Source organism: Hylaeus volcanicus, chromosome 4, assembly GCF_026283585.1.
Source record: "Hylaeus volcanicus isolate JK05 chromosome 4, UHH_iyHylVolc1.0_haploid, whole genome shotgun sequence".
Lineage (NCBI taxonomy): Eukaryota > Metazoa > Arthropoda > Insecta > Hymenoptera > Colletidae > Hylaeus > Hylaeus volcanicus.
Genome location: NC_071979.1, coordinates 5,805,745 through 5,819,432, shown reverse-complemented (window position 1 = coordinate 5,819,432; position 13,688 = coordinate 5,805,745). Strand labels below are relative to the sequence as shown.

Here is a 13,688-nt window from a genome sequence, read left to right as displayed (position 1 = left end):
TGTTTGTCGTTTTGTTCGGATACATACTGCTACATTAGGGTACAATATTCAAAGCTCTGTACATTGTTATCCATTTAATATGTATTTCATACCATTTAGGTATGTTTTATTAAAAAACAAAATCTTATTTAGTAAACGTGCCCATGTACAAGCGTAAAGTATTGACTCACAAGTACGTCGGGTTGCCTGTTGCTAGGGGCGTTTCGACAAGAACGAGTTCAGGGTGTACTTTTGTAATATACACATTTAATTTACAATTTACACATTTGAATCAGTGAATATTTATCTATAAAGTCTATTATAACCTTAAGACTTCAGGTAATATTATTTTTCAAATTCTAAATATTTTACCTACAGAGAAGGTAAGTAGCTGTAACGGAAGCACATGTCCTAAACGAACAATTTTATTTTAATCTTTATTTTTCAATTATAATTTATAGAGTAATTGAAGATTGTGGTGCAAGAACTGGTTGTCTTCAAAAATGAAGATTTATCAGTAAATAAAAGTATCGTTCTTCTTTCTTAATTGGCCGAATACATTCTAACCTACAAATGATCGAAAATAGAAACGTTCGATTTATGCGCAAAAATCTTCAATTATTCTTTTACTTTGGTATTAATATTAATCTTAAGTACATGTCTTGGTACAATAATATGAATGTATTTCAAACTTTTATTAAAGTAGATGTAGCTATAGGGATATTTCATACTTTCGTTGGTAACGTATACTTTGATAAAGTGTATTTCGTTTTAGTACTATATGACAGTTGTCACACGTATAATTATTGTAACACAGAGTATTCTTCGATGTTCTTCTGTGACTCGTCTTTCGTTTTCTTCTAGAAAAATCAAGTGTGTACTTAAACATCATTTTCTGTCAGGATATTTTACTGTTAAAGTAACTGAAGAATCATGTTCAGACCAGGGACTGGTTCGATCATAGTTTTAAGTAAGTTGAAGAAAAATGACGGCTAATGATTTTCGTTTGTTTAGAAATTAAACAGAACATTTCCTTTTTTACGATGTCGTGTGCTCTGATTATTGCAGGTCAGAATACCAAACGGGATTCCGGCCGAAAAGTTCAGAGAGAAAATATCGAAGCCGGCAAGGTGAGCTTCATAACCGATTTGCACATTTACCTTTTATGGTACCCAATCGTCGGCACGCCCACGTGTATTTTACTTTGCGGAATTTTTCGTTAATACTATTTATAATTCTACCCAGTAATGCCAATTCTAAAGAAAATTTCAAAGATTTTTTTCATATAATTGTTGCACCATGTTGTACTTAGTTCTAAAATGAATTCTTTACAGTTGCATTACAGACACTTTTGTAATTAAATTTATATAGTCTTTATACTTATAAACTTAAATCATAATTTCATCATAACTATATTATTTTGTAAAGGCGATTGCAGATGTCATTAGAACATGTCTTGGACCACAAGCAATGTTAAAAATGTTGATGGATCCAATGGGAGGCATTGTTATGACTAACGATGGAAATGCTATTTTACGCGAAATCACTGTCCAACATCCAGCTGGAAAGTCAATGATTGAAATTGCTAGAACTCAAGATGAAGAAGTTGGAGACGGTACCACATCGGTTATTGTACTGGCAGGAGAAATTTTAGCTACCGCAGAACCTTTCCTGGAGCAAAATATGCATCCAACAGTTATCATAAGAGCATTTCGTGAAGCTTTGGAAGACATGGTGATCATCCTCAATGAGAAAGTTAGCATAGACTTGGATTGTAACGACAGAGAGAAATTGATTCAAGTGATAAATGCTTGCGTAGGAACTAAATTCATTGGTCGTTGGCCTGAATTAGCATGCCAGATTGCTTTGGATGCAGTTAATACTGTTAAACTTGAGGAAAATGGTAGACGAGAAATAGATATAAAGCGTTATGCAAAGGTGGAAAAAATTCCTGGCGGTACTATAGAAGAAAGTACTGTTCTTAAAGGGGTGATGATTAATAAAGATGTGACGCATCCGAAAATGAGACGATACATTAAGAATCCTAGAATAGTTTTGCTGGATTGTCCTTTAGAATATAAAAAGGGCGAATCGCAAACTAATATCGAGATAATGAGAGATACTGATTTCACTAGGATTTTGGAATTGGAGGAAGAACACGTTAAAAAAATATGCGAAGAGATTATATCTGTAAAACCAGATGTAGTCATTACCGAGAAAGGAGTATCAGATTTGGCCCAACATTATCTCGTGAAAGCTGGAATTTCTGCTATTCGTAGATTGAGAAAAAGCGATATTAACAGAATCGCAAGAGCTTGTGGCGCAACCGTCGTTAATCGTACGGAAGAATTGCAAAATGAAGATGTCGGTACCAAAGCTGGTCTTTTCGAAATTAAAAAAATTGGAGACGATTACTTCTGCTTTATTACGGAATGTAAAGACCCTAAAGCATGTACTATAATCTTGAGAGGTGCTAGTAAAGATGTATTAAATGAAATCGAAAGGAATTTGCAAGATGCTCTTCATGTTGCAAGAAATCTTCTCATTGAACCCAAATTAGTACCAGGTATGTACTGTTTCGTATTTGAATTATATACAATGGATTTTACAACATTCTATTAATATTACAATTGTATTGTTTATTAAAGGTGGAGGAGCAGTGGAAATGGCAGTATCAAGACTTTTGACAGAACAAGCGGAAAAATTGGATGGCGCGGAACAATTGCCTTATAAAGCTTTAGCGCAAGCCTTGGAAATAATTCCAAGAACTCTTGCACAGAACTGCGGAGCTAATACGATTAGAACGTTGACCGCGTTACGTGCAAAACACGCCACTGAAGGAATGACATGGGGTATCGACGGAGAAACTGGTCAATTAGTAGACATGAAAGAACGCGGCATTTGGGAGCCTTTGTCTGTTAAGTTACAAACATATAAAACAGCTATCGAAACTGCTATTTTCTTGTTACGAATCGATGACATTGTCTCAGGAAGCAAGAAGAAGAAAGATAATGAGTCTACAGCACCTGCACAAGTCACAGAAGAATCTATGAAAGAATAAAATTACTAAACTTGATTGCGCTCGAAATGCTTTTATATTTGTGTTAACATTTAATAACTCATGTCCACGATAATTTTATTCGAATTCGATTCATGTTCATGAAAGGCATTATTTGCTTATCTGTATGCATTTTCACATAATAAAAATACTTTGATAAGTTATTAAAGCACGTGTCGCATTTATCTACATATTATTTTCAACCGACTTTTCGTTATAATGAGCTAACAATGCGAACCTTTGATAATTAGTGCAAAGTAATCATTTTACTGAACACTGCCTTGATAGCATATTTATACAAAATTCTAATAAAAGTAAAAAAGTATTTTACAAAACCGATATATGTACACGTATATTGGTCATGGTTTATACGTAGTACTGTTTCACTGCATGTTTAATATACCATGAAATAATACAATACTGCTGAAATGTTATCTTCTGAACTTTCAAATGCCTCCATTTGCATTCCATTCCGTCGAAACAATGTGCATAATAGGTGCTATTTTGTGATTAACGTTAAAAACACAGATAACATTTTAAATTATCAAAGGTCATAAATTTGCTAAAGTTTTGTAACAAGTGAATTTTATCAAAAAATATTAACAAATACTATTTGAATTAAAACTTTGTTTAGGAATTGAATGACAGTGTATTACGTTTCACATTCTGCTATAACAGTTATCGAAACTTCTTAATAATAAGACAAGTATCCTTTCAATGATTTAAGTATCGCATAATTAATAATGTTAATCAGCGATGCATAGACCGGGAGCTTCGAAAGATTAGAATGTTCCATGACAGTGTTTCTCAAACAACGAACTGCTACGAACCTTTTCAGACATGAAAGTTTTGTTATGAAAACGTTGAATACTCATGGACCCCATGGACAGTTTGAGAAACGCTGTTCTATGAGATCGCAATGTACTTTAAGGAAGGTGGCGTTTCACGCGACACAGGTATATCGATTGTGTGTGTGGGGTGGCCGGCATGAGTGAAGGCCGACGAATGGGACACAATTTTCGTAACGGCTCTTTGCGAAACTGAAAACTGTCCGGTTTGACTGAACGATGAGAATGAACGTGAGATGATGCCAGGCACGTCTCGCCAACTGGGAACTTCGAACGGTGGTAAAAACCGATTTCCTTTGGATTGTTTTTTAATTTTTTTTATACGATACCGTGTCGATATTTCTGTCAAGGCTGGCAGATGTTTAATATTTTTCCGCGACTCGATGCGAACGAGGGATGCGAGCCGTACTCTTAACATTTTTTCACACACATTTGTTATTGTATTAACAAGAATGTATCCACGTGGTTACGTGTATACGGAAGTGATTTTCATATCTGTTTACTACGAGATTGACAGGTGTCTATGTTCTGTTGATTTCTAAGCCGAGTTATTAATAAATAACTCTTTTGGATTATCAAGAATCGTGTTTTAATGAAAATATCATCTCTGTTTTTTTTTTGTTTATTTGTATTAAAAAGTATTTATAGAGAGGATCTGTTCTTGAAATATTAGTAGATATTATTAGTGTTTAGAAAAATATTACTTGTTAATTACAAACTGTGTTTTCATAATTTATATATTTTCTATCATTAAGTGAACAAATAGAATTGTTTACATGGTAAAGAGATTTAAGCAAAATACAATTTTGCCTCTGCAATTAGGCCCCGAGTGGGACACATTGATGGAGGTTCATCATGAACCGATTGAGAAAAATTTTAAGTTGCTGGAAGAAATTGGCAAGTAAGTATTTATCAAGTCATACATTTTATTAATAATAAAAATATAAATATGTTTTAAACAATTTTTCTTTTGTAAATTGTAGAGGACAATTTGCAATAGTACGAAAATGTATGGACATAAAGACTGGAGAGTTATACGCTGCCAAAATTATGAGAAAAAGACGAGTTGCCAGAGGTGTTGCAGCTGCAGACATTGGTAGATATCTTTAACTATACATTTGTAATTATTTTATACATAATTGGCTACTGTTTGTTTTAGCTCGAGAAGCTGGTTTATTAGCACGTCTAAGGCATCCAAATATTGTTTCGCTGCACAAAGTTGTAGACACAGGCACAACTGTTGTTTTACTTTTAGAATTAATTTCTGGAGGAGAACTATTTCACTGGGTACCATCTGGTGAATTAGAGGCTGCTCATGTGGTTTGTACTATAAAATAGTTCACATGAAGAAAGTATGCTGGAATTCATATTATAAACCTGGTATCAATTGTATTCTTTTATAGGTCCGTCAAGTTTTAATGGCACTTAGTCATTTACATTCTCATCAAGTTGCTCATTTAGATATCAAACCTGAAAATATCCTTTTATCAACTCCACCGCCAATGCCAAACATAAAGTTAATAGGTAATACACAAATATTTACTATCAAAGCTGACTTGTGAGTGTAAAGAAAATGTGTGCAATTCTATTATTATAAAGATCTAGGTCTTTCACACCGATTAGTACCAGGGTCAGAACACAGAGCATTGTTTGGTACACCTGAATTTGTTGCTCCTGAAATTGTGAATTACGAACCACTCAGTTTGGGAACTGATCTTTGGGCAGTTGGTGTATTGACGTATATACTTTTAAGTGGTGCATCACCATTCCTAGGTGAAGATAAACAAGAAACTTATGCGAACGTAGCTGCTTGTCAATATCAATTTGACAACGAGTATTTCAGTACTGTATCAGAAATTGCCAAAGATTTCATAAGATCCTTGTTGATCAAGGATCCAAAGTAAGTGAACAAAATTTGTAACTTATATTAAAGGTCTCATCTTTGAGACTTATGAGCACATCTTACAGTGTAACGAAGTAATAACAATAAATTTAATTTTCAGAGAAAGAGGAACTGCAGAATCGTGCCTTAAACATCCTTGGATCCTCACGGTCTGTTCCTGATTGCAATAATTATAATTTACATTATAACTGTCAGAGCTGATTTTTAACTTTTGTTTTTAATCGCTCGCATAACTTTTTTGATTTTTTTATGAAATAATGTTTATTTATGTACATCATGTGACTGGTGTTAGTATCATCTGTACAGTTGCATCATACATACAAATTACTTCTCACAGAATATACATTATTAAGTTAAACTCTATATATTTTTTTACTGAACATTTATACCTTGAATTATATTTTCCAAAATATAATAATTTAATATTTCTTACATAGTTGCAGGTAGTATTATTGAAAGATGTTTCGCGTGTTAATAATTTTTGGTTGAATATTTAAATATTTTTAATAATACAAATATATAAAGTTTAAATCATACATTATAATATAATTAAAAATAAAACATTGAACAGCTGTATCTTTTTGTTATTCTGTAGGAATCGGAAGCTTCTCAAGGTCTTGGTGGAGCCATGATTAGCGCTGTCAAACGTGGCTGTGTGGAGGCTGTGTCTCAGTTATTGCTACAAGGAGCACCATTGAACGTGAAAGATTCTGTAAGATTTTGCTTTTATGAATATCTTTCAAATGCAATATAAGTAGGATATAAACGTCGTGTATCTCCGCACAGAAAGAAGATACACTTTTACACATAGCGTGCGAGGCTGGAGATGAGGGAATGGTAACTTTTTTGATAGAGAATGGAATAGATCTGGATACACCTAATAAGAATGGCTTAACACCACTTCACGTGGCTGCTAGGCATGGTTTCATTAACCTTGTTAGACATTTGTGCCTTGCTGGATGTGATGTTGACAAAGCAAATCGTGGAATTAGAGCGGATGTGACAGCAATTAAGTACGGATATCCGGATATTGCGTCGTTATTGGATAAGCTCCGAAACGTATGTTACTAAATAACATTTATTCTATGGCGTGTATTTTCTACTAATGTCGATTCAAATTCTAGCCCATTCAACGTGAAAATTACATTAAACAGTTGCAACCAACACATAGACCAATAGATCGTCTACATATTAGACTGTTAGGACATTGCGCGTCAGGAAAATCGTCTTTAATAAATTCTTTAAAATCTGGTATTTTTAGTTTTGGCTTTTTTAGAAGGTCAAGAAGTCAGAATTATACTGCAAAGGTAGTTATATTAAATATACGATAATAGTATCAAAGATATAGCATATTTATTGAAATACTCCGAAAATGAAACATTCTATTAAAAATGACATTTTATATTCAGAGGGAACCAAGTATCGAATTAGATGTAACTAGCAAGCATGGTTCGCTTAGTTTTGAATATAGCGATAATGAATATGAAGGTACGCAAGGAGTAGAATGGAGTCGCGGTAACGTAGGTGAGAAAAATAACTTCGAGTTTTCTTTACGATACATAATAGTAGAAATACGCACGTTTATCATTTGAATTGTTAAGGTGGAGAATGTGTATTTTGGGAATTATGTGGACGCGAGGAGTTTCTAGCATCATATCATTATGTTCTTACTTTTCAACAACCTGCAGTTCACCTTATAACAGTCAGTCTCAGAGAACCACTTACTGTACAACTTCAGCAAGTGAAATTTTGGCTGCGATTTATTTCAGATCGTATTGCATCAATCAATTTTGGTAAGAAATATTAACTATAACTTCGCTATAGTATAATTATATCTGTTACTAACTTTTAAAATACTTTTTCACAACATAGGTTTTGGTGGCAAATACAGTGATGTAAAAGTAATCTTAGTTGGGACATATGCACCAGAACCTCTTGCCTCAAATTCCAATTCTGGTAGCCTTCTTGCACCACTTTTACCTTTCTTAAAAGAGTTCACATCAATTTTGGGAGATGAACCTCAAATGGTCGCAGTGGATGCAACTAATTCTTCTAGTCCCGGTCTGAAACTTCTAAGATCATATTTGAATAATGCAAGGATGGACTTTCTAGAGGTGAAGTGATTATATGATTTATAAAAACTATTGTACTTCACGCATTTTCTTACGCGACTTACGAGACAATTTTTTTGTTTCTATCAAGGATTGCTAAACGCGTACTAAAAGAGCATCATTGCGATTATCATAGTTTTTACTAAGTTCTTATAAAAATGCGTAATCACTTCCACTACTTTTTCAGTCATAACATTTTTTTTATAACATTTACATTAAAAAATGTTTGTATTAAATTGTTAAAATGAACTAAACTAAACAAACTATTGCATGCCGGCATATACAGTACCAGATTTAAGAAAGTCAAAATCATTTTATGTTTGACCTGAATTGAAATTTTAGGATATAAATCATGTCAATAAACAACAAGATTTATACAATACAGTGTTGGTTATTAATTTATTACATTTTGAATCTATTGATCAATCAATTAAATAATTACAAGTAACATGTTTTGATAACGATTTACATGCACAAGTCTCAACTCAGATCAATAATTTGTATGACCGCGAAATCCTTAAATATTTAATCATTTCATGCTTGATTGCACAAACGACTCGTTCAATCTAGAAAATCTGATGTGACACACTATTAAAATATTTATGCAGAATATACGAATCGAAAGGTTCAGGTCCAGCTGAATATCTTCGTGTACATAATTATACTTCCACATTTTTTTACAGGAATAACGCCAGTGTTTGTACAGCATGCAATAAATGTGTGCATTAACATTTTCAAAACGATTCTCATTAGAATCGGGTCATTTCATTTTGCATAGTGCCAAGTATATTTGTCCGATTCACGTCTCTTTGATTTCAAATCCTGCAATGTTAACACTGTTCAATAAAGCATTAACTCCTAAATACGATGCAATTATTTTTGTTGAAGTTATGATTCAGTAATCCATGGTCACTCATGATGCATGGTTGATTTTATATATGTATAAGTAATCGAGCTCATCGGAAGTAATATTTTGTATTTTTCATAATTTCCAATTAAAGTAATTGTTTGCGACATTTAATCAAGCACACTCCCAACGAAAAATATCGTTCCGAACAATTTTTCTTATATCTGCTGTCACTCTGTCACATAATCAATTTACTAACAACATATATTTTAGTTGCTGATTATTTGGTCATTAACATTTATTAACATCAGCCTTACTGCATGCAATGCATGATGTAGGAAGGACCGGAAGTTGCAGAAAGTATTCTCCGACGCGACACGCCGCGGGCTGCGGCCACGTACGTGCCCTTGGCGAATCTTGATAAACAGGTCGAACTATTTCTCAATTCCTTTGATAAGTGATGTGTATAATGAAGCTGTAATTTATTTAATAATTGCTCTAATGCTTTATCCCATTAATACATACATGCACTACTGTCCAATGCAATAAAAAAACTACTCTTGTATATATTTTCTGTATCAGTGTATTATTTAATACTTTTTTTGCTTGTATTCTATCATTAAGGATTCAAAAATCTTCTTATAGAGTGCACTAGTTTGGACTGGTCTTGCCGAATCTTGGAGAACATATGTGCAAACTTTAGAGGTACCTCCAGTAATGCTCACGCAGGAGGAATTTTTGAAGGAAGTGAGAAAAATTAATCCATTAGTCTGTTTAGAACATTGTAGACATCTTGGATTGCAATTACAGGTTTTTACTTTTAATATTACATATTATAATGTATTTTTTATAATTGTTTATTAATGTTGATTAATTAAACATTCATTTTCAGAATTTAGGAGAATGCATGTTACTTCCTGGGAATTTAGTAGTTCTAAGTCTAGAATGGTTTTGGCAAGATGTTGTAAATTGGCAGTTAAGCTCAGAACAAAGAGGACGCCTTGGTGGACGTACTACGGGAGTTTATGCTTTAGAAGATTTTCAGGCTCGTTGTCCTTGCCCCGCAGGTCAAGCTTTACAAGCTTTGCAAGCCGTAAATTTATGTGTTCCAGTAGGTCTTTGAAGTGTTTGTTTATTAACAAGCAATGCTATATTATTATTATAAAATTACCTAATCTTGTGTCAGTGTGAAGTCGATGACGACGAAGTGGAATATGAAATACCCTGCTTGAACTTTGTCGAGCGTTTACCGGGATTATGGGAACCATGGAAGCCGTGTTCCAATGTCTTACCTCATACAGGTCTTCGTCTTGCCCCAGCTGAAGCTCCTTTATATCATTTGATCGCAATATTTCCACATTTGCAAGTACGTAGTAATGACAAACAATTGTTGATTTAGTATCTTAATTTTACTGATGATAATGCGTTAATATATAGGCACAGTTGAGAAAAATTACGCAAACGTGGGATCCATCGAATTCAGATTTATACCAATGGTGGCGAGGATCAAAATTATGCATCGGACCTTGCGAAAGTATAATAACTTTTGAAGAAGAAGACCAGGGTTGTATAGAGATACGAGTACGAGGACCACGAGGTACAAGTGCTCAGTGTTTTGCACTTTTGAGCATTATTTTCGACGCTATTGAGACAACTATCGAATTAGTTGCTCCTGGGATGCTGCTGGAAAGGCACTGGCTAAGTCCTAGTCAGCTTCGTGAATATGATGAAGTTAGTTATTACTCTATAGATATAAGTTAAAGATAAAAATTGTAAGCCCTACGATTAAAATGTATTTAATCGTCTTTCAATAAACTTCATGTATAGGTTGTACATTCTTGGGAGCCCGCGCCGATTATATCGGCGCTGGTAGACAAAAGTCTTGACGAAGCAAGTCTTAAAAATCCTTTGAATGGTCAAGAAGAAACTGTATGGGATATAGTAGGTTGCGGATTACCTTTAATGGAAAATTGTCTTCCTGGACCAAAACAACCCATAAAGCACATCAAACCTGCCATACAAAGAAGACTAGCGCAGATGCTCGACCCTCCTGATCGGCATGGAAGAGATTGGTGTTTACTTGCCGTAAGACTTGGTTTGGGAGATCGAGTCGCACAGCTAGATAGTACAGTAGACAGTCCAACGTTGAGGTAAATTATTTTGCAACTATTTAATGTTAAATAGTAAGTTACATAAAATTTTGTATTACATGAATTTTTTCATTGCAGATTATTGAATACTGCAGGCGCTGATTGTGCTGTCGGTTCTCTAATACAACAGTTGCGAGCTCTGGATAGAGAGGATGCTGTACACCTGTTGCTCTCTTATACACCAACGTATATTCTATCAACGACAATTGATTCCGAAACGGGATCTAATCTTTCTAGATGACAATGCTGCGTTTATCAATGGTGCATTAATACTTTCTGAAAGATTGATTTCCAAAGAGACTTTGTTTCCATGCCGTGGGTTTGACAGACTTATTACAACACCGCTTCCGCCCAACGTAAATTTTGCATTGCTCTTTAATCTAAGTACGTACATTATAATACATCGTCTGTATACTTCTGTAGAGGTATATCAAAATGCACATGCACCAATGTGTACTTTTATATCAACTTATTACCAAGCACTTTAAGCGGCACAAAATTCATTTTTATATGTACATATACATATACAATCATAAGTTAAAAAGTTGCATAACTTGCGTCAGTTTGTGTATTTTCTCTTACGAGCTCTTATAACATAAATATATCATAATTTAAGCATCCTTGTTAGCATAACGAAATATTTATAATTATTTGTTTTCGTTAGGTTTGAGAATATTTACTTAAGAGGATCTATATAAACAAAGTTTTAATTTCTAATATTTAGAATTTTTTTGCATTATGAAATATTCGTAAGCGTTTGTATTGTGATATTATATTGTATGATTACCTAGATCCCTGATCATTTTTTTAATGAATTTGTATTAGAGGAATAATTCTAAATAATGTGTATGCACATGCGTGGCCCACAAAATAATGCATTTACACACTATATAACACGATACTATCGTATTTGATACTAATATTGTTTTGAAGGCTTTTCTTGATATGCATATATATTGTATCTTGCCAAAACTCAGTGTCAATACGCGCTGCTTTTTGACTTCTATGATATTTAGAAACTACGCGAAAAGAGAGCGGAAACCATTCGCACAATTCTTTGCTTTTTTGGTACAACTATTTATGAAGCTCCATTTCTAAATGGATATTTTTTACGAAATCGACATTCCTGAAGTACGTATTACGTGCCATAAATAATATTTGCTCATCATAACTATTAAAAGGTATTAAATTTTTTTTTAAGTTCTCTAAATTGGTTCTGTAATTATCTGTACAGCATTTGTCAACAAATTGAGCTTAGAATATGAAGAAGGATCACTTCTTCCAAGTATTGCATTATAGATGATACATTTGATTTAAGATTGTTCATGTTTTGTAGGCACAAGGGTATTAAACGAGATATACTATTTATGTGCAATGCGCATGGGTATATATATCATAAGAACGAGTAAAATTTGTTGTTCACGGAAGACCTATTCTTTGAACATATCTAGTGTGCATTAATTTGGTTCGGTGAATATCACTCTAGTATTCCGCGTTAAGTAAATTTACATTCTTACTTTACATAACACCATGTTTTACATACGTTTTGAAAATGTAATAATATTTGTCTATATTAAAGATGAAGACGCCAAGAGTCTTTGGTTAGGATATATCTTTAGAATAATTAGTTATAATTCTGTTCTGAAAAGTGTATCTAAAGTAGTTCTGTTACTTATGTGTTCCACGTATTTCTTATAAAATGAAGGTTCAATATAATGCCGTATAATTATACAAACTGGAATTATAAAATTCATAAGTACTGAATTATCCTCTGATATTTGTACTCTGAAGCTTGTGTTTTCACGCGCTGTGTTCATCTTACATTTACACGTTGATGTCTAAAATACAAATGTTTCTAATACTATATATTTTGGTGAGACATTGTTTTCGTATTGTATACGTTCAATTGCGAAACTAGAAGTTTAAATTGCCCGGTATTATTAGTCGATTATACGACGTATTGGAATCCCATTTCGAAGATTAGCTTTACGACAAACATTACTTACTTTATCGATATGTACGATTTGTCCTCTATGCGCTTTAGCATTCGTTTTGCAACTTTTGCTTGGTACTAGATGTTAGTTGAACAGTCATTGTTAAGGTGAAATTTAACGAGAGGAAAATATGCGCAACAAGGACATTTTGCAGAATAAGAAATTGTAAAACTACGTGTAACTGTTATTTATTATGCCGTGTACAAATAGGCGTATAGACTTTCTGATTCTGTTATGATCAATGGTATTTACATTTTTCTATTTTTTATAACGATAAGAATGTCGATGTCAACATGGATCGCTTTTTTCGAAACTGAGCTTGTATATTCGCTTGAAAGTCTTTAATCCTATGCAAATTATGAAAATGTATGGTTCGGCAAAATGTATTATTAGAAAATTGTATTCTTGAAATTGCAATCAAAATTGACTAACTATAGCGTTGGTATTCCACGAATGTTCCTGAACTTCAAGAACGTTCTACGAATTAATGTAATATCGAATTGTCCTGTAAATTTCTACAATGTATTGTAGATTACATGAAAACACATGTTTTCATATTAAACAGTGTAAATTGTAAAAAAATTACATAGAATTTTGTTACTTTTGTTTGTTATGTAAACTTTCATAAAAATATTCAATTTGTTTATAACCACACCGTATGAAAAATACAGTAACATTCTTTCATTGTGTCAATAAAACCGTGGTGCTCCGTAAGAAAACTCTAATTCATTGCATAATTACTCATGTATATTTATCGTATTATTGTATTATTTATCAATATATTACGTTTAATTATTA

At 33.2% G+C, this 13,688-nt stretch overlaps 2 protein-coding genes and 1 long non-coding RNA gene across 7 annotated transcripts; 2 read left to right on the top strand and 1 right to left on the bottom strand.

Moving 5' to 3' along the window:
• Positions 1-183: 183 nt before the first annotated feature.
• LOC128875989 (T-complex protein 1 subunit gamma) lies at positions 184-3,209 on the top strand. Of its 3 annotated transcripts, none has more exons than XM_054122068.1 (5): positions 184-318; positions 844-949; positions 1,048-1,109; positions 1,408-2,545; positions 2,628-3,209. In XM_054122068.1, the coding sequence occupies exons 2-5, from the start codon at positions 913-915 to the stop codon at positions 3,038-3,040; spliced, it is 1,650 nt and encodes a 549-aa protein (XP_053978043.1). In that variant the 5' UTR covers positions 184-318; positions 844-912; the 3' UTR covers positions 3,041-3,209. The 3 variants fall into 3 exon arrangements, with proteins under 3 accessions (XP_053978043.1, XP_053978044.1, XP_053978042.1); XM_054122069.1 differs by having other exon boundaries at positions 242-362; XM_054122067.1 differs by lacking the exon at positions 184-318 and having other exon boundaries at positions 451-949.
• A 153-nt stretch (positions 3,210-3,362) lies between these two features.
• On the top strand, positions 3,363-13,688 carry LOC128875987 (death-associated protein kinase 1-like). 3 transcript variants are annotated; one of them, XM_054122063.1, is made up of 20 exons: positions 3,363-4,164; positions 4,708-4,786; positions 4,869-4,981; positions 5,045-5,205; positions 5,289-5,409; positions 5,485-5,785; positions 5,889-5,937; positions 6,384-6,500; positions 6,575-6,847; positions 6,913-7,095; positions 7,198-7,312; positions 7,390-7,581; positions 7,661-7,902; positions 9,085-9,174; positions 9,392-9,556; positions 9,639-9,857; positions 9,933-10,112; positions 10,184-10,477; positions 10,574-10,896; positions 10,975-13,688. In XM_054122063.1, the coding sequence occupies exons 1-20, from the start codon at positions 4,122-4,124 to the stop codon at positions 11,135-11,137; spliced, it is 3,423 nt and encodes a 1,140-aa protein (XP_053978038.1). In that variant the 5' UTR covers positions 3,363-4,121; the 3' UTR covers positions 11,138-13,688. The 3 variants fall into 3 exon arrangements, with proteins under 3 accessions (XP_053978038.1, XP_053978037.1, XP_053978039.1); XM_054122062.1 differs by having other exon boundaries at positions 4,641-4,786; XM_054122064.1 differs by lacking the exon at positions 9,085-9,174 and having other exon boundaries at positions 4,641-4,786.
• Positions 5,232-7,579, bottom strand: LOC128875990 (uncharacterized). Its single transcript, XR_008456928.1, has 3 exons — positions 7,460-7,579; positions 5,429-5,559; positions 5,232-5,355 (listed from the first exon to the last, which is right to left on the bottom strand). It is a non-coding gene; the product is annotated as an uncharacterized LOC128875990 (long non-coding RNA).

Excerpts from the sequence above, each read along its gene's own strand:
- LOC128875989 (XM_054122068.1), top strand. The coding sequence starts at position 913 with ATGTTCAGACCAGGGACTGGTTCGATCATAGTTTTAA. Across the intron at positions 1,110-1,407 it reads AAAATATCGAAGCCGGCAAG|GCGATTGCAGATGTCATTAG; the intron begins GTGAGCTTCATA and ends TATTTTGTAAAG. Across the intron at positions 2,546-2,627 it reads TGAACCCAAATTAGTACCAG|GTGGAGGAGCAGTGGAAATG; the intron begins GTATGTACTGTT and ends TGTTTATTAAAG.
- LOC128875987 (XM_054122062.1), top strand. The coding sequence starts at position 4,662 with ATGGTAAAGAGATTTAAGCAAAATACAATTTTGCCTCTGCAATTAGGC. Across the intron at positions 5,410-5,484 it reads GCCAAACATAAAGTTAATAG|ATCTAGGTCTTTCACACCGA; the intron begins GTAATACACAAA and ends ATTATTATAAAG. Across the intron at positions 9,557-9,638 it reads ATCTTGGATTGCAATTACAG|AATTTAGGAGAATGCATGTT; the intron begins GTTTTTACTTTT and ends ATTCATTTTCAG.